The sequence below is a fragment of the Carcharodon carcharias genome, chromosome 20 (genome assembly GCF_017639515.1).
Source record: "Carcharodon carcharias isolate sCarCar2 chromosome 20, sCarCar2.pri, whole genome shotgun sequence".
NCBI classification, from domain to species: Eukaryota; Metazoa; Chordata; class Chondrichthyes; order Lamniformes; family Lamnidae; genus Carcharodon; species Carcharodon carcharias.
Window position 1 is genome coordinate 112,901,610 of NC_054486.1, and position 18,445 is coordinate 112,920,054.

At 41.6% G+C, this 18,445-nt stretch overlaps 1 protein-coding gene across 6 annotated transcripts in view; it reads left to right on the top strand.

Moving 5' to 3' along the window:
* pomt2 (protein-O-mannosyltransferase 2) overlaps nt 1–18,445 on the top strand; it is a 117,800-nt gene that overhangs the window by 22,359 nt on the left and 76,996 nt on the right. For 5 of the 6 annotated variants that reach the window (XM_041214578.1, XM_041214580.1, XM_041214575.1 and 2 more), the window contains 4 exons: nt 5,665–5,773; nt 6,703–6,811; nt 12,396–12,555; nt 13,840–13,946. In XM_041214578.1, coding sequence (XP_041070512.1) covers nt 5,665–5,773; nt 6,703–6,811; nt 12,396–12,555; nt 13,840–13,946 — 485 coding nt within the window. The remainder of the gene's footprint in view (nt 1–5,664; nt 5,774–6,702; nt 6,812–12,395; nt 12,556–13,839; nt 13,947–18,445) is intronic. The other variant, XM_041214579.1, reaches the window with a different exon arrangement.

The following is an 18,445-nucleotide window of genomic DNA, read 5'->3' on the forward strand; positions in this document are numbered from 1 at the left end:
GACGTGTTTGCCCTGGACCACACTGACATCCAGGAGCTCCCACATCCTGCAGCCTTGACATATCACCTGTCCTGCCATTCTTAATGTATTTTAATCATTACTTAATTATATTATTCACTTATTCATTTTGCTTTTTTATATCTTTTATTAACTTTGTCACCATTTTGTGTACTACTTTAAACCTTCAGACTGGAATACTTACCGGACACTCATAAAAAAGCTAGTTTTCCTTGTAGTAGAGTAGGAATCAATTCCTACAGCCTGAAAAAGATAGAAAATGCAAAGGAAAGGAACACCTCCTTCCCGAACTTGCCCACTCAGCAAACTCCCAGGTATGAGAGGATGTTTCCCCTCATGGAGGAATCTCGAATGAGGAGACACAGTTTCAAAATAAGGGGTCTCCCATTCAAGATGATGATGAGGAATTTCTTCTCGAGGGTTCTTTAATGTTTGAAATTCTCCCCCCCCCCGCCCCCCAACAGCGAGCAGTGGAGGCAGGATCATTGAGAATGTTAAAGGCTGAATTGGACAGATTTTTGATTGACAAGGGAACTAAGGGTTAAGGGGGACAGGCAGGAAATTAGAGTTCAGGCCACATCAGATCAGCCATGATCTTATTGATTGGCGGAACAAGTTCAAAGGTCAGAATAGCCTACTCCTGCACCTACTTCTTAGTTCTAATCTTATTTACCACACTTATAATTTTTGGAACTCAACTAGTTTGGGCTTGCCACTTTGTTGAAATATGTTACTCAGTTAAGATGTCAGACTTGTCAGTCTTTCAGCTGTCTGGTATTGTCCAGGATTGAGCTGTCTCCAGCAACATGGTATGAAGCAGCCTGAAAGTTCCCATTGAGCTTAGGCTATCACCCAGGCTGAAGCATTTGGTGCCACAACATAAATTGCCTGTAGTGATGCTGTTCTGTAGCTCAGTGATATATGTGGTATCAAATCTTCAGTAGGTGGTAAGTTATAAACCGCGATTTAATTAACAGTCACAAGGTAGCTTTGAAGGATCACAAATAAGCAACTGATTGGATCTCATCTCTTCAAAATACCCACAAGATCTAGCTGCTCCAATATTCAGACCTTGAGCACCGTTCCTGCCAATTTTTTCAGTTTTGTTCACATTCTGTACAAAGAAATACTCTCTCATTTGTCCAAACTTGCCCATCACATCACCTCACCTCACTTGTGCCCTGACATTTTAGTACAGTGTCCCACCTTTTGACTTTGATGTGCTTCACTTTCACCAAGTTGTTCCTCATAATTCAACCTTTGCGGTTCAGCCTTTTTGATTCAACGTGGGAAATTTTCAAAGGGCATTTGATAGTGTCTCATGAGGCTTTTTAGAAAAATTTAGGTGTATGGAAGAAATGGAAATGTAGGAGTGTGGATGGAGAGTTGATTGATGGACAGGGAATTGAGTTGTGGTGAATGGGTGTGGCTCAGACTGGAAAAGGGTGCACCAAGTTATTGGTGGTGTTTTCAAATTTTCTACATAGTTAGAACATACAAATTAGGAGCCGGAGTAGGCCACTCAGCACCTCAAGCCTGCTCTGCCATTCAATAAGGTTATGGCTGATCTGAATGTAACCTCAACTCCAAATTCCTGCCTACCCCTGATAACTTTTCACCCTCTTGTTAATCAAGAATCTATCTAGCTCTGCCCTAAAAAAATATTCAAAGTATCTGCTTCCACCGCCTTTTGAGGAAGAGAGTTCCAAAGACATGCAATCTGCATACTAACCTTTTGTGATTCATGCACTAGGACACCTAGATCCCTCTGAATCTCAGGGCTTTGCAATCTCTCACCATTTGGATAATATGCTTTTTTATTCTTCCTGCCAAAATAAACAATTTCACATTTGCCCACATTATACTCCATTTGCCAGACCTTTGTCCACTCACTTAACCTATCTATGTCAATTTGTAACCTCCTTACATCCTCCTCCTCAATTTGCTCTCCTACCTATCTTTGTATCATCAGCAAATTTAACAACCATCCCTTTGGTCCCTTCATCCAAGTAATTTATTTAAATTGTAAAAAGTTGAGGCCCCAGCACTGATCTCTGTGCCATGCCACTCATCACTTTATGCCAACACTGCTTCCTGTTAGCCAGCCAATCATCTTTCCATGCCAATATGTTATCCCCTACACCATGAGTTTTTTTTTTCTGCAGTAACCTTTGACGTGGTAATTTATCAAATACCTTATGGGAATCTAAGTACAGTCCACATCCACCGGTTCCCCTTATCCACAGCACAAGTGACCCCTTCAAAGAACTCCAATAAATTGCTTAAACATGATTTCCCTTTTACAAAAACCATGTTGACTCTGCCCGATTGCCTTGAATTTTTCTAAGTGCCCAGTTATAACATCTTTAATAATAGCTTCTAACATTTTCCCTATGACAGATATTAGGCTAACTGGCCTATAGTTTCCTGCTTTCAATCTCCCTCCCTTTTTGAATAAAGGAATTATATTTGATATTTTCCCATTTAATGGAACCTTCCCTGAATATAGGGAATTTTGGAAAATTAAAAATCAACATTTGCTAATAACACCAAAGGTAAGATGTTTTGGCAAATATGAAGACCGTAAAAAAGTTAGAATTGTGGAATCTTGCATCACAGGAGGAGATCATATGGGCCTGTCATATCTGCCGGCTCTTTGTTTGAGCTACCCGTTTAGTCCCAATTCTTGCCCTTTCTGCACAGCTCTGCAGCTTTTTCCACTTCACGTTTTTATCCATTTTCCTTTTACTCTTTAATCTGCCATCTATCAGGCCGGCCATAATGATTTGCTGCATTATTGAAAACAAAATCTCTGTCCCCTCTGGCTCTTTTGTCAATTAACTTTAAAGTTGTGTCTGCTGGTCACTGACCCATCTGATGCTGCCATTCTATTTACCCTAAACCACGTGTAATTTTGAACGTCTCTATCAAATATTCTCTAACCTTATCTGCTGTAAGGAGAATAACCTTACCCTCTGCAGTCTCACCACGTAACTGTCTCTAATCCCTGATACTGTTTGAGTAAATCACTTCTGCACCTTCTCCAAGTCCTTTACATCCTTCGAAAGTGCGTCTACCAGAATTGGTCGCAGTATGTCAGCTGGGGCCTAACCAAGGCTTTGTAAAGGTTTAACGCAAATTAATTTATTTCCACCTGAGGAAGTTGTAGACAGAGTAGCTGAATGGCTTGCAATTTAACATGGATAAATATGAGGTGAAACATTCTTGGAGAAATAACTGGGCTTGGAAATAATGAACTTAATGAAAAGTGTAGATAAACAGAGATCTGCATTCAAAATACAGTTAAATTATTAAAAACAACGTGGGCTCGGATTGTTTATTTGTAGATGATTGGCTATTTAAGAACTTACCGTTGTGTTTTAGTAAAGAGAGCAATATGACATCAAGAGCACAGAAAACGAAGTGGATCTTGAAGTGATTGAGCGAGGTGATGGATATTTTGACAAATAAAAGGAGATTTTTTTGATTAATTGGTTTGTAGAAAGGCAAAGCACAAGATTCCAGTGGATATGCCCCCAGATTCCGAGGCATGGGAAACTACAGAGACCTTTGAAACTATATGGCAGCTAAATGCTGAATGGGCTGTTAGTGTGCTGCAACCTCTATATATGAACATACCAATCTGGAGCATTCGGCCCCTTGAGCCTGCTCTGCCACTTGTTAAGATCATGTTTGATCTGATTGTGACTTCAACCCTACTTTCTGTCTACTTCCTTTAACCCTCTTGTTAATCAAGAATATATCTAACTCAGCCTTAAGAATATTCAACAGTCCTGCCTCCACTGCTCTTTGGGAAAGAGAATTCCACAGGTAATGAGGTAATGACCTTCTGAGGGGGTAAAAAGTTCTCCTCCTTTTAAAAATAAGGGGTCTCCCATTCAAGGTGGAAATGTCCCCTAGTTTTGGTATCTCCATAAGGGGAAACATCTGCATCCACCCTGTCATGTCCCCTCAGAATCTTGTAAGTTTCTATAAAATTACCTCTCATTCTTCTAAACTCCAGTGGATACAGGCCCAGCCTTTTCTCATAAGACAACCCCTTGATCCCAGGAATCATTTGAGTGAGCCTTTTCTGAACTGCCAACCCAATTGCAAACCTTTAAATCAGGATTTTGTGTGTAAATTCATAATTTCCTGAAAATTTGAATTGGGGGAGATAAAGCCATGCAAAGAACATTTTTGATTTTATATAAAGGGGGAATGATTAGGCCACAGAGTACAGCGAAAGCCATAGAGATTGGATAACATATTCACCAGGATAACCCTAGGATTTGGACTATTAATATGAGGAGAGACTTGGAATCATGCAGTATTGTGTCATTGCCAGCTATCTGAAAGAGCTACCAGTTAGTGCCAGGGGTACTGGGGCTAATTCAAAGAGGAACATGTGCAACTTTTATCATGGAGTGACAATCTACAGCTACCTCATCTCAGTAAAAGATGTTGGGTACTCCAAGGTTAAACAACTTCTGGCATCATTTGCACTGTCAAGGCAAGTGGAATTGAGAATCCCACAGCCTGAAAGGGTGGTGGAGGCACGCTTTGTGGCATTTAAAAAAAAAAACACTTGAAGTTGAAGTGCTGTCACCTTTAAGGATACAGACCAAGAGCTGGAAAGTGGAAGTAGGCTGGATAGCTCTTTTCCTTCTGGCACAGACATGATGGGTCAAATAGGCTTCTGCAGTGTCGTAAATTTCTATGTTTCAGTGGAACAAGGCCTAAACTTTGAATGGAAAGTCGAGAGGTTTGTTTTCCAATTAAGCACTCAGTTCGTTAGATGATTCACCTGATATTCTATTGGAGGATAAACTTCATTCAGCGAACACCAGACTGAAGGAACGAAGTCTAACTGAAACAGTTCGAATCCTGATTGCTCTTCTTTCAACCTTCTAAAGCATTTTAGCTTAATTCACACTAACACAATGTTTATATTTCTCATTTAAGGTTTTTTCTCATGTTGCCCCGTTATTTGTGGTTCAGTGTGTGCTGGATTGTGAGTTAGCTTTGTTTATCAGTTCAGGTGTATTGCAGAAATCAAAAGTTCTTTCTTCCCCATTATTTTCACCTTCCAAACCCAGGACCTCTACCATCTAAAAGGACCAGGGCAGCAGACACATGGGACCCTCACCATCTGGAAATTCCTCTCCAAGCTACACACCATCCTGACTTGGAAGTATATCGCCATTCCTTCGCTATCCTTGGGTCACAATCCTGGAACTCCCTCCCTAGCAGCATTTTGGGTGTACCTACACCACAGGGACTGCAGTGGTTCAAGAACGCAGCTCACCACCATTAAGGATAGGCAATTAATGCTGGTCTAGCCAGCGACGCCCACATCCCATGAATGAATAAAAATAAATTCATGTTTATTTCCACCACTTTGATCGTCATGATAGTCATTAATGTGTAAATAATGAAAAGTATAGCACAAGGTGAAGTGAGAGCAGAGTTGACAATTTACATGCTCTCTGAATAGTACATATTACAGTTTTATTATATTGAGAGGGCTTTTTATTGAAATGGGTGCATCTTTTGCTGATAGTTCCACAGTTCAGTTGCCCTTTATGCTTCTCACCCTAAATTGTTCTCTTTTTGTCTTGTGTGCTCTCCCCTCCCATACTGCAGCTCTGTGCAACCCTTGGGTCCTGCCTAGTTCCCTTTGCATATCTCATCATATTGGAGCTGTCTGGTTCACTTACTGCTGCACTGCTTGCTGCTGTTCTTCTTATCTTTGGTGAGTCTCTTACTGGAATTATTAGTGTTCTGCGCAGCCCACATCCTTGCAACTGTTCAAAAATTATGATTGTACAGAGGTGCATGCTGTGACAAACATATCTTTTATTTAACATACTCTATATATCAAATGTAAGCCAACGAAATATGTCCTGAAGGTGCCTCAACTTGCCTTTCGAGTTCTTTATCACTTGTCTGCATCTGATACTCTGCAAGCTCTGCTCAATATGGCCACATTATTCATCTGATCCTACCTTGTTATTTACTGATAAATCAGTTGACAGAAGATGCAGCAACACTTTTGCACAAGACTTTAGACAGAGACATGGTAAAATAGAGTTAGCACTCCAGTCTAAAATATTATATGCAAATCATTATACATGAAAAACGTGGTATTAAAATAAGGAGTTGAATTATTATAGGGAAAGAAAGGACCCAGGGAAAAAAACAGATGAAACATTGCTTTCAGTATGTAATGTTTTTTGGTACTTTAATATGTAAAACCAATTGTTTGAACCAACTGTTAGTCACCCCTTCTGATATCATTCTCTACAGCTCAACGTTTTATTTTGCCTGATTATGCTGAGCCGAAACTTGAGGATGGAGGGGCTGCAGATCGAATCCAGTAGCAGGGATACAGAACTGATCTTGTGAAGTGCTCTACCCTGACCGGTGTTGAGCTTCTTCACTGTTGTTGTAGTGAATAATGAATAATCTATCGCAATCCCGACTTGAGCCTTTGTGGATGGTAGAGGGATTTTGTGGTGTTAGTCATTGCAGAGTATCTATCCTCTGCCTTGATCCTGTAGCCATGGTGTTAATGCTGCTGGTCTAGTTTAGCTTGTAGTCAGTGATGACTCCAAAGATTCAGCATGTCTTTTTAATGGCACATGCTAGATGTATTATTCTTACATGTCTTTCTAATGGCAGATACTGGATGTATTACTATTTCGCAGTATATCCTGTTGGATCCCATCCTGATGTTCTTTATTCTGGGAGCAGTGCTGAGCATGCTCAAATTTGATGCTGTGAAGAACAGGTAAAAGGATGAGAATTTTTAAATCGAGGTTTTGCTTTACTGGGAACCATTGCAAGTCAACCAGCACAGGGGTGATCAGTGAATAGGACTTGGTGCAAGTTAGAATGTGGAATTTTTAATGGCCTCCAGTTTATGGAGGGTTGAATATGGGAGGCTGGCCAGAAGAGCATTGGAATAGTCTAGTGTCAAGGTAACAAAGGCATGGATGTGGGTTTCAACAGCAGACTAGCTGAGGATGGGGTGTAGTTGGGCAATTTATAATGGAGATCAAGTAGATGGTCTTATTAACGATACAGATATGAAATTGGAAGCTTTTCTCAGTTACGCCATGGTTGCAAATAGTCTGGTTCAACCAGAGACAGTTCACATCATATAGGGTTGTATTACATAGGATATATGACACAAAAACATGTCACTTGTCCCAACCAATGGCCTCTCGACCCTTCTCTGAGTAAACTGAGAATGATGGACCTGTTAGCTTGACGTCAGCAATAGAGAAAATGTTGGAATCTATTTTATAAAGGATGTGATGGCTGGACTCTTGGAAAATAATGTTATAATTGGGCAGAGTCAACATGGATTTATGAAAGAGAAATCATGTTTGACAAACCTGTTGGAGTTTTTTGAGATGTTACTTGTGGCATTGAAAAAGGAGAAGCTGTGGATGTGGTATATTTGGATTTTCAGAAGGCTTTTGATAAGGTCCCACACAGGAGGTTAGTAACCAAAATTGAAGCACATGGGATTGGGGGGTAATGTACTGGTATGGATTGAGAATTAGTTAACGGAAAGAAAGCAGAGTGGCAATCAGTGGGTCATTCTCATGATGGCAGGCTGTTACTCGTGGGGTACTGCAAGAATCAGTGCTGGGGCCACAGCTGCTCACAATCTATATAAATGATTTGGATGTGGGGACCAAATGTAATATTTCCAAATTTGCAGAAGATGCAAAATTTGGTGGGAATGTAAGTTGTGAGGAGGATGCAAGGAGGCTTCAAGAGGCTAAATAAATGGGCTAGAACAGATGGAATATAATGTGATTAAGTGTGAAGTTATCTACTTTGGTAGAAAAAACAGAAAGGCAGAATACTCCTTAAATGGTGAGAGGTTAGAAAGCGTTGGTGTCCAAAGGGACCTGGGTATCCTTGTTCATGAGTCACGAAAAGCTAGCATGCAGGTGCAGCAAGCAATTAGGAAGGTGAATGGTATATTGGCCTTCGCCACAAGGGGATTTGAGTACAAGAGTAATGATGTCCTGCAATTGTATTGAGCCTTAGTGAGACCACATCTGGAGTAGTGTGTACAGTTTTGGTCTCCTTATTTGAAAAAGTATATAATTGCATTAGAAGTAGTTTAGAGAAGGTTCACTTGATCCATTCCTGGGATGAAAGGCTTATCTTATGAAGGAAGCTTGAACAGGTTGGGCCTATACCCTTTGCAGTTTAGAAGAGTGAGAGGGGATCTTATTGAAAAATATAGGGCAGGATTTTTGGGTCATCAGACAGGCGGGCTGGGAAACGGCTGAAAAATGGCCCGCTGCCCGCAATTGGCCCCCCCATCGCACTTTCACACCGGCTGGCCAATAACCAGCAGCCAGCGTGAAAGGTGCGCTGAGTAGCTCAGTGCTGCCAAGCTGGGTCGGGAAGAGGGCCAGCGCAAAAGTCTGTGCACTGGAAATTCTCTGAAGGTGGGGAGCTGCCTCAGGGAGCTGAAGAATTTTAAAATCAAGAGTAAAGATTTTGAAAATGTGAAAAAATGTTGCCACATAGGACTCACTCACATGAACAAAGACAGTAAAAATTCTGTCAAAATGTTTTTATTTTTAAAAAATTAATGTTGGCAACCTCATCCTGCCTGTGGAGGTTTCCTCAAAAATTAATATTGGCAACCTCATCCTGCCTGTGGAGGAGGTTTCCTCAAAAATTAATGTTAGCAACCTCATCCTGCCTGTGGAGGAGGTTTCCTCAAAAATTAATGTTAGCAACCTCATCCTGCCTGTGGAGGAGGTTTCCTCAAAAATGCAAAGGCCACCGGGCCGATTCGTCCGCCAACGGTAACGTTGGAAGGGCAGCAAAAAATAGCGATTAATTGTTTAATGGCCTTAACATGCCTCAATTGTTGGAGGACACACTGCCAACTCTCGCTTGTGCCTGCCGACCGAAATATCGTGCGAGTGCACAATGATGTTGGGATGCTCAGGCCGATGTCATTAAACACTATTTTACGCCCGATTGGGTCAGGCACAGGCCCACCCACGGGATGTAAAATTCTGCCCGTAAAATCCTGAGGGGACTTGACAATGTGGATACCAGGAGGATGTTTCCCTTGTGGGGGAAGATGAGAACTAGGGGACTCAATTTAAGAATGAGAGGCCTCCCTTTTAAGACAAGATGAGGAGAAATTTTTTTCTGAGGCTCATGAGCCTGTGGAACCCTCTTCCCAGAAAGCAGTCGATGCTGTTCATTGCATTTATTCAAGGCTGAGTTAAGTAGATTTTTGATAGATAAGGAAGCCAAGGCTTATGGGGCAGACAGAAAAGTGGAGTTGAAACCACAATCAGATCAGGCATATTCTTATCAAATGGTGGAGCATGCTTGAAGGGCTGAATTGCCTACTCTTGCTCCTAAGCCTTAAGATGGGGAGAAATTTTTTCGTAGAGGGTTTTGTGACTTTGGAACTCTCTGCCTCAGAAAGGAGGTGGAGGTCAGGTCATTGAATATTTTTAAGGCAGAGGTAGGTAGATTCTTAAAAATAAAAATACCTGGAAAAACTCAGCAGGTCTGGCAGCATCTGCAGAGAGGAACACGGTTAACGTTTCGAGCCGGTATGACTCTTCAACAGAACTAAGTAAAAATAGAAAAGAGGTGAAATATAAGCTGGTTTAAGGGAGGGGGGAACAGGTAGAGCTGGATAGAGGGCCAGTGATAGGTGGAGAAAGCCAAAAGATGTCATAGACAAAAGGACAAAGAGGTGTTGAAGGTGGTGATATTATCTAAGGGATGTGCTAATTAAGGGTAGAAAGCAGGACGAGCAAGGTACAGATAGCCCTAAAGCTTGGCCTAAATAGCTAAGTGGTTATGGTACTGGGTTTGTAACCCCAAGATCAAGAGTTCAAATCTCACAATGGCAAACTATGAAACCAATGTAACTTAATCTGAAACAGATGGAAACGGGTTTGTACTCGAAAGAGTTACAGATAGCCCTAGTGGGGGTGGGTGGGGTTTGGGGGAAGGAATCAAAATAGGCTAAAAGGTAGAGATAAAACAATGGATGGAAATACATTTAAAAATAATGGAAATAGGTGGGAAAAGAAAAATTTATATGCATTTCACTTGCACTTGCCTCAATTTAGTCTACTGCATTCGTTGCTCCCAATGCGGTTCCTCTACATTGGAGAGACCAAACGCAGACTGGGTGACCGCTTTGCGGAACATCTTCAGTCTGTCCGCAAGCATGACCCAGACCTCCCTGTCGCTTGCCATTTCAACACTCCACCCTGCTCTCATGCCCACATGTCTGTCCTTGGCCTGCTGCATTGTTCCAGTGAAGCTCATCGCAAACTGGAGGAACAGCACCTCATCTTCCGACTAGGCACTTTACAGCCTTCCGGACTGAGTATTGAGTTCAACAATTTTAGATAATGAACTCTCTCCTCCATCCCCAGCCCCTTTCCGATCCTCCCCCCCGCCTTTTTTTTCCAATAATTTATATAGATTTTTCTTTTACCACCTATTTCCATTATTTTTAAATGTATTTCCATCCATTGTTTTATCTCTACCTTTTAGCCTATTTCGATCCCTTCCCTTCACCCCACCCCACCCCCTACTAGGGCTTGCTGTACCTTACTTGTCCTGCTTTCTACCCTTAATTAGCACATTCCTTAGATAATATCACCACCTTCAACACCTCTTTGTCCTTTTGTCTGTGACATCTTTTGGCTATCTCCACCTATCACTGGCCTTCTATCCAGCTCTACCTGTCCTCCCCCTTAAACCAGCTTATATTTCACCTCTTTTCTATTTTTACTTAACTCTGTTGAAGAGTCATATGGACTCGAAACGTTAACTGTGTTCCTCTCCGCAGATGCTGCCAGACCTGCTGAGTTTTTCCAGGTATTTTTATTTTTGTTTTGGATTTCCAGCATCCGCAGTTTTTTACTTTTATCGCGGGTAGATTCTTGTTAGGCAAGAGAATCAAAGGTTATCAGGATTAGATGGGAATGTGGAAACCAAAACACAAGAAGATCAGCAATGATCTTATTGAATGGCGGAGCAGGCTCGAGGGGCCGAATGGTCTACTCCTGTTCCTATTTCTTATGTTCTTATGTTCCTAAAGACTAATCAAGCGAGTAGTCAGCAAAGCATATTGGGATCTTAGGCTTCATGAATAGTGGCATTGAGTAGAAAAACAAGGAAATTATGCTGAACCTTTTTAAAAAGCTTTGGTTAGGCCACCATTTGAGTATTACATCAAGTTCTGGTCACCACACTATGGCCAGGATGTGAGGGTCCTTTAGAGGGTGCAGAGGAGATTTTCCATGATAGTTCCAGGGATGAGGGCTTTCAGCTGCAAAGTTAGGTTGGAGAGCTGATGTTCTCCTTGGAGCAAAGGTGATGAAGGGGAGATTTATTAGAGGTGTTCATGATAATGAGAGGTTTAGGTAAGGTGGACAAAGGAAAGCTGTTCCCATTAGCTGATGGTACAAAAACTAGGGGACACAGATTTAAAGTTTTAAGGCCATAGATACTGGGGGGAGGAAGGTGTGAAAAAGAACTTTTTTGCGGAGTGAGTGGTAAATGACCTGGATCTCTGTGCCTCAGAGGATGGTGGAAATGGAGACGATGAATTATGCCAAGTGGAAATTGGATAGGCACTTGAGAGAAGTATACTTGCAGGGCTACAGGGATAGAGCAGGGCAGTAGGACTGACTGGATAGCTCTACAGAGACGGCATGTGCTTGATGAACAGAATGGCCTCCTTCTGTGCCGTAATGACACTATGACCTTCAAAGATTTGTATACAGACGCCCCAAGGTGTCTATGGTCTTGCACTTCCTTTAAAATTGTGCAAAGTAGTTTATATTGCCTGTTCCCTTTATCCTTGTCACAATGTATCACTGCTCACTTTTCTGTGTTAAATTTAAGCTGACATAAATTTGACCCATGTCCTCCTGATGTCTATCCTCCTCTGATCGGGAATATACTGCCTGAAAGGCCAGTAGTAGCAGATTCAATAATAACTTCCAAAGGGGAATTGGATAAATATTTGAAGGGGAAGAATCTGCAGGCTATGGGGAAAGAGCAGTGAAACTAATGGAAAGCTTTTTTAAAGAGTTTATATAGGCACAATGGGCCAAATGGCCTCCTCCTGTGCAGTACGATTTGATGGTTTAAATTATTGTGTATATGAGACAATGCCAGCATCCGCAGTATTTTGCTTTTATCTTAATGATTAATGGCTCTTGGTAGGTTATATTTGTTCTGAAATGTTAATCTGTGTGCATATTATGTATTATTTGGATCAAGGGATGAAATTAATGACATACAATGTTCAAGCATTCATGCATCTTTGCTCCTGTTGCTAGGCCTTTCTCTCTAACTTGGTGGAAGTGGCTAATGCTGACTGGAGTTAATCTTGCTGGAGCACTTGGGGTAAAATTTGTTGGAATCTTTGTGATCCTTCTGGTTGGAATTAATACTGCCTGTGACCTCTGGCAGCTTCTGGGAGCACTCAGCATTTCTCTGGTAAGCAGTTGGTCTGACAGTTTCAAGTTCCAGAGATTTACCTTTTAGAAGCAATGTGTAGGACATGTTTCTGAGCAGTTTCTCCATTGCCCCAGGGCATTATTTACTGGGCGAAGCAGCAAGACTGAAGATTGGATACCTTAGTCAGTTAGGTAACACAAATGCCAGAAATTTTCCTAAGAAAGTAAAGTTGGAACTCAAATCCTGTTTGTTTGGGTGGCAATTGTGTATGTGCTGTCAGGATAGGTTGAGCTCTGTACATCAGAAAACTCTGATTTAAAACCATGTTCAGACTGCATTGTAACCACTGATTTGTTTTCAAAGTAGCGAATAGGAGGAGAAACCAACAGAATGTTCTGGCATCTGTGAAGCATTGGATTGTTGAACAACTGCAAACTGATTTTGATTCTGTTTCGCCTGCCCAGAATGCTTTATGCAGTGACACTTAACATTATTGCAAGATGTTCTGTGGCTGTGTCATCACCTGATGGTATAGGTTACTTCATGTAAAAGCTTTAAGTAATCTGCTTCTGGTGTAACCAAAACCAAACTGAGTATATCATTATAAAATGGGAATGCCTTGGAATTGTATAGTTCAAGTATTCCATATGGAATTTCAGGTTTTTGTTCCATTTGGCTTTGAGCATTGGCTCAATAAATCTTGACTTCAACGTTGTGAGACTAGGGAGGAGGCAGAATATTTGGAGAGAAGTATGAAAATTATTCAGAGCAGCACTTATCACAATAATATTGATAAAATTGAGAATTTGTGATTGATTATAGGTGTCAAAGGGATCTATTATCCATGAGTAGAAGAAGGATAGAAGAGTTATTACCAATTGTTGGAGCAGTCTTCAAATCTTAGGCCAATTTGGAGTTTATAGAGAGTTGTGTTGTCCAGGGGCAACAAACTTGACACGGTAGAAAATACCTTTCCACCGAAGCAGTGGTGAGAATGTAAGAATTTGGTTTGAGGCCTGAGAAATGGTGATGGCAAAAGTATTACATGTAGGATGGAGCCATTAGAGGCACGGTGGTAATGTGATAGTTGGATATGATGGATGTAAAGAATTTTGAATTGGAACAAGATTTCCCTGCTCCATCATAGGGCATGGAGGAGATGGATTTTAGTGATTTAGGCATTTTGCAGGGAGATGGTAATGAGGGGATGTGATCTGATGGAAGCTAATGAAAGGAAAGTGAAGAGTTGTTAAGTGGAGTGATTGTTATAAAGTTAAGTTAGATTTGTCTTTGACTGATGAATGTATATTTTGTTGTTGACAGGTTGAATTTGGGAAACACTTGTTAGCAAGAGTTTTGTGTCTCATCGTCCTGCCTCTTGTGTTCTACACAGCATTATTTGGAATTCATTTTTTAGTTTTGAACAAAAGGTAAGTTACTGACTTGAATTGTGTTCAAACTTAAACTCCCAACCTATTAAACAAAACCCTTTTTGAAGGATTAGCCTGAAACTGGATGGAATAATGGTCCAGAGCCTGCCTCTTCACACTTGGAGCCTAGTTTTAGATCCAGTTCAAACAAAGGTCTTAAAGGTCTCCTTTCATTGGACCCAATCCAGTTTCTCTTGTCAAGGAGTTCAGAAACTGAGAGGATACTCTTCCATTTGTTGTAAGTATCCTGAGTGCAATGAATTGCCAGTCGCAGCTGGAAGGATATGTCATGTGGATAATGGCCCCTGTACTGAGGAACTTCCGAGGCTACTTCAGAGGGCAGTTAAAAGGTAACCACATCCCTTTAGGTCTGGAGTCACATGTAGACCAGACCAGGTAAAGATGGCAGATTTCTTTCCCTGAAGGACATTAGTGAATCGGTTGGGTTTTAACAACAATTGATAATTTCATGGTCCCCCATAAGACTAGCTTTATATTCCTGATGGTTTACTAATCTGCCATGGTGTGATTTGAACCCATGACCACAGAACATTAGCTTAGGCCTCTGGATTGCTAGCCCAGTGACATTACCATTACACCTCTGCCTCCTGTGTAGCTGTCATCTACCTATCCTCTGAACACTTGCTGAATATTCGGTTAAAGGTAAGTACCATGCCATCCATAGGATGGATCTCACCTTGCTGATTTTTTCCCTCTGTTCTCCATCCCCTCCTTCCACCCACCCAGTCAAGTCCGAGCTGGAGTGTTTTGTCCAATTCTGGACACACAACTTTAGGAAGGTATACATATAGTCGCTTGGTAGTACAGAACTTGAGTATTGCTGAGAAAAGAGTGATGCTGTCGAATCTTTTCGTCTTGCATTCATCAGGACAGATTTTCAGGAATACAAAATCTCAAAGGGAATAATAATTTATACTGCATAAGAGGGTGCAGATTGGTTGGTGAGTGGACTCTCTGACCCATTTGCAAACAAAAAGAACATGTTCATGCATTGTGTCGTTTTCAATTAAAAAGCTGGGGGGGGGGGCAGCCATTTCTTGATTCATTCCCCATGGTAATGCCTTGAGGAATCAGAGTTGATCTGCTTGGTTTGAATTTAAACAAAAGCTTGGCAGTTAACTGTTCCTTGGTGCGTTCTTTCTGGCAAAGCCTTTATCAATCAGAGTCTGCTTGCCAATTCAACATCCTCTTATACAATGTAAATTGCCGTTCCCTGAGATCTGGTATTTTTGTGAATCTGTCCTGATGAGCGCAAAGCTTAAACAGAGCGTCTCTTTTTTCAGCAATACTTTAGGAAGGTTGTGAAAGCCTTGGAGAGAATCTGAAGAGATTTATGAGAATGGCACCAGAATTGAGAATGTCCATCTGGATAGACTGGAGAAGCTGGCATTGTTCTTCAGAGAAAGTTAGGGGGTATTTGATAGAGGCTTGAAAATCATGCAAGGTTTTGATAGAGTAAATAAAGAGAAGCTGTTACTCATGTCAAGACGGTCCATAACAAGAAGACAAGATTTAAGGTGATAGCCAAACAAGGGCAGATGAGGATTTTTTTTTTTAAATACAGTAATATCCTGTGATCTGGAATGCCCTACCTGATGAGGCAGTGAAAGCAGGCTTAGGAGTAACAGTCCGAGTCATTTATCGTATAGAAGGAGGCCATCCGGCCCATTGAAGTTATTGCTGCTTCTCCAGCAAGCAATCTAGTCCGCCCCAGTCCCCTCCCTGCTCTATCCTTATAGCCTTGTAAGTTTTCTTCGAGTGCCCATCTAATTTCGTTTTGAAATCATTGTTTCCACTTCCACCACCCTCGTGGGCAGCAAATTCCAGTCATTATTACTCGCTAAGTAAAAAATTCTTCCTTGCATTTCCCTTACATCTCTTGCTCGAGGTTTTAAATTGGTGTCCCCTAACCCTTGTACCATCAGCTAATGGGAACAGTTTTTCCATATCTACCTTTATCCAAACCTGTCATAAACTTGTCCCACTCTATCAAATCTCCCCTCAATCTCCTTTACTCAAAGGGGAGCAACCCCAGCTTCTCCACCCTAACCTAGTAGCTAAAATCCCCTCACCCCTGAAACAATTCTGATGAATCTCCTCTGCACCCTCTCAAGGACTCCCACATCCATCCTAAAGTGTGGGGACCAGAACTTGGTGCAATACTCTAGTTCTAGCCTAACTAGAGCTTATAAAGGTTCAGCATAACTCCTCTGCTTATGTACTGAGGCTCACGATCCCATAGGCTTTGCTAACCACTCTCAATATGTCCTGCCACCATCAAATATCTATTCAGATGAATCCCAAAATCCCTCTGTCCTTGCACACTCTTTAGAACTGTGCCATTATGTCTATATTGTCTATCCTTTCTACCAAAATGCATCACCTCACACTTCTAAGGGGAGATGGTAGCGTAGCGGTCACTGGACTAGTACTCTAGAGGCCCTGGATAATGCTCTGGGGACATGGATTCAAATCCCACCAAAGCACCTGGTGGAATTTAAATTCAATCTGGAATTGAAAGCTATCCTCAGTGATCGATGACTGTGAAACTATCATCGATTGTCATAAAAACCCATCTGATTCACTAATGTCCTTTAGGGAAGAAAATCTGCCATCCTTACCTGGTCTGGCTGACATGTGACTCCAGACCTACAGCAATGTGGTTGGCTCTTAACTGCCCTCTGAAATGGCCCAGCAAGCCACTCAGTTCAAGGGCAATTAGGGATGGGCAACAAATGCTGGCCTTGCCAGTGATGCCCACATCCCATGAAAGAATAAATTTTTTTGTTAAATTGCATCTGCAACTCGTGTGTCCATTCCGCTGGCCCATGTTCCGTCATCTTCACTGTTTGCCACACTAAGTTTGGTATCATTGGAAAATTTTATTATGCATTCCAGTATCCAAGTAATTTATATGTTGCAAAAAAAGTAGTGGTCCTAGCACTGACCATCAGGGAGTACCACTTTCTACCTTCCTCTGATCTAAAAAAATAACTCTCTACCACGACTGACTGTTTTCTGTCCTACAGTCAACACTGGCCTTCCTATTCCATGAATCTCAATTTTGTTAACCAGCCTTTTATGTGGTACTTTGTCAAAGGCTTTCTTAAAATCCATATAGACATCACCCATTGTGTTCCTTCCATTAGCTTTCTCTGTTAAACAGTTGCTTGGTAGTACAGAACTTGAATACTGCTGAAAAGAGAGACATATTGCCAAAGCTTTTCATCTTGGGCTCATCAGGACAAACTCAGGAAGGCCAAATTTCAGACGATGGCAACATTTTATACCATAAGAGGAAAGGGTGCTGATTGTTTGGCAAGTCAACTCTGGCCGAGGCATTGCCATGGCGAAAGCAACGGGGCACCAAAGGCTCTCCAAGCTCCTGGGTAATTCAAGAGTCTGAGGAGCTTGAACATATTCTTTTTGTTTACAGAGAATGGGTCCTGTGCACAAATGTATGTTGCTTCTAGCAAGTGTAAATGATTATCTTAAATTGGTTGTCAGTGTTGCTATTTGCACATTTAGGAAGCAAGTGTTGTCCATTTGCAGAATCACATCTAACAGACATTTTGTTTTGAGTTTTGCAAGCGTGGGCTGGTAGAGCACGGTCTGTAATCTGTTGCGAACAACCAAAGGGCATGCTGTTTGATGCGATCAGCCAATTGCTGGGAAGTATAGTCTACACAGCTGGCATCGCACTGGCACTGAAATTCATACACGTCGCTGATTAATTATATGGTAGACAGAACGTCTTTCTAGACTGACAGCAGCATCCTGTTAGTGGAAAATACCACTTGCATAGTCACTGCAGAGTAGCAGTATAAAATGCCTGTCTTAACATGTTGTTCAAATTCTTGAGATAAATTACCCTGGAAGGGCAAAGTGAGGTAGACTGGGCAGATTTCAGGTCTGAAAGTGTCAGCTTTTGACCCGTTTGTGAGTTTGCATGATACACAACAAACAATGATCTGATCAGGATAGCCATTGTTCTACGGGTTAGCTTTAATGCGGCCTATTTCTGCATCAAACTTGCAAGGTGAGCAAATGGGCTAGGGCCCTATTTACAAGATTGATGTTGAGGTCAAACTCATAGCATGCTGAGTTATTAGAATCCAGAAGTGTATATTGACCAGTGAAGGTAGGTTTGCAGTAGATAGTAGTGGGGAACTCATTAGTGGATTTCTCGACTAGCATGTCGAGGAAAAGAATGCATTAGACAGTTCTACTTCGTAGGTGAATCTGAGGGCAGGATGAAGCATATTGAAGAGAGTAAGGAAATCCTTGCAGGTGCAGACTCAAAGATTGCGAAAGTATCATCTACGTATTGGAAATATGCACCAGGTATTCCATCAAAATCGGGTATCTCAGGGAAACTGATAAAAATGTTAGCGAGAGCTGGACCCAGAGGGGATCCCGTGGCTATACCATCTATTTGGGCATCTTTGGCGTCATTAAAGTGGAATTTTGCTGCACGA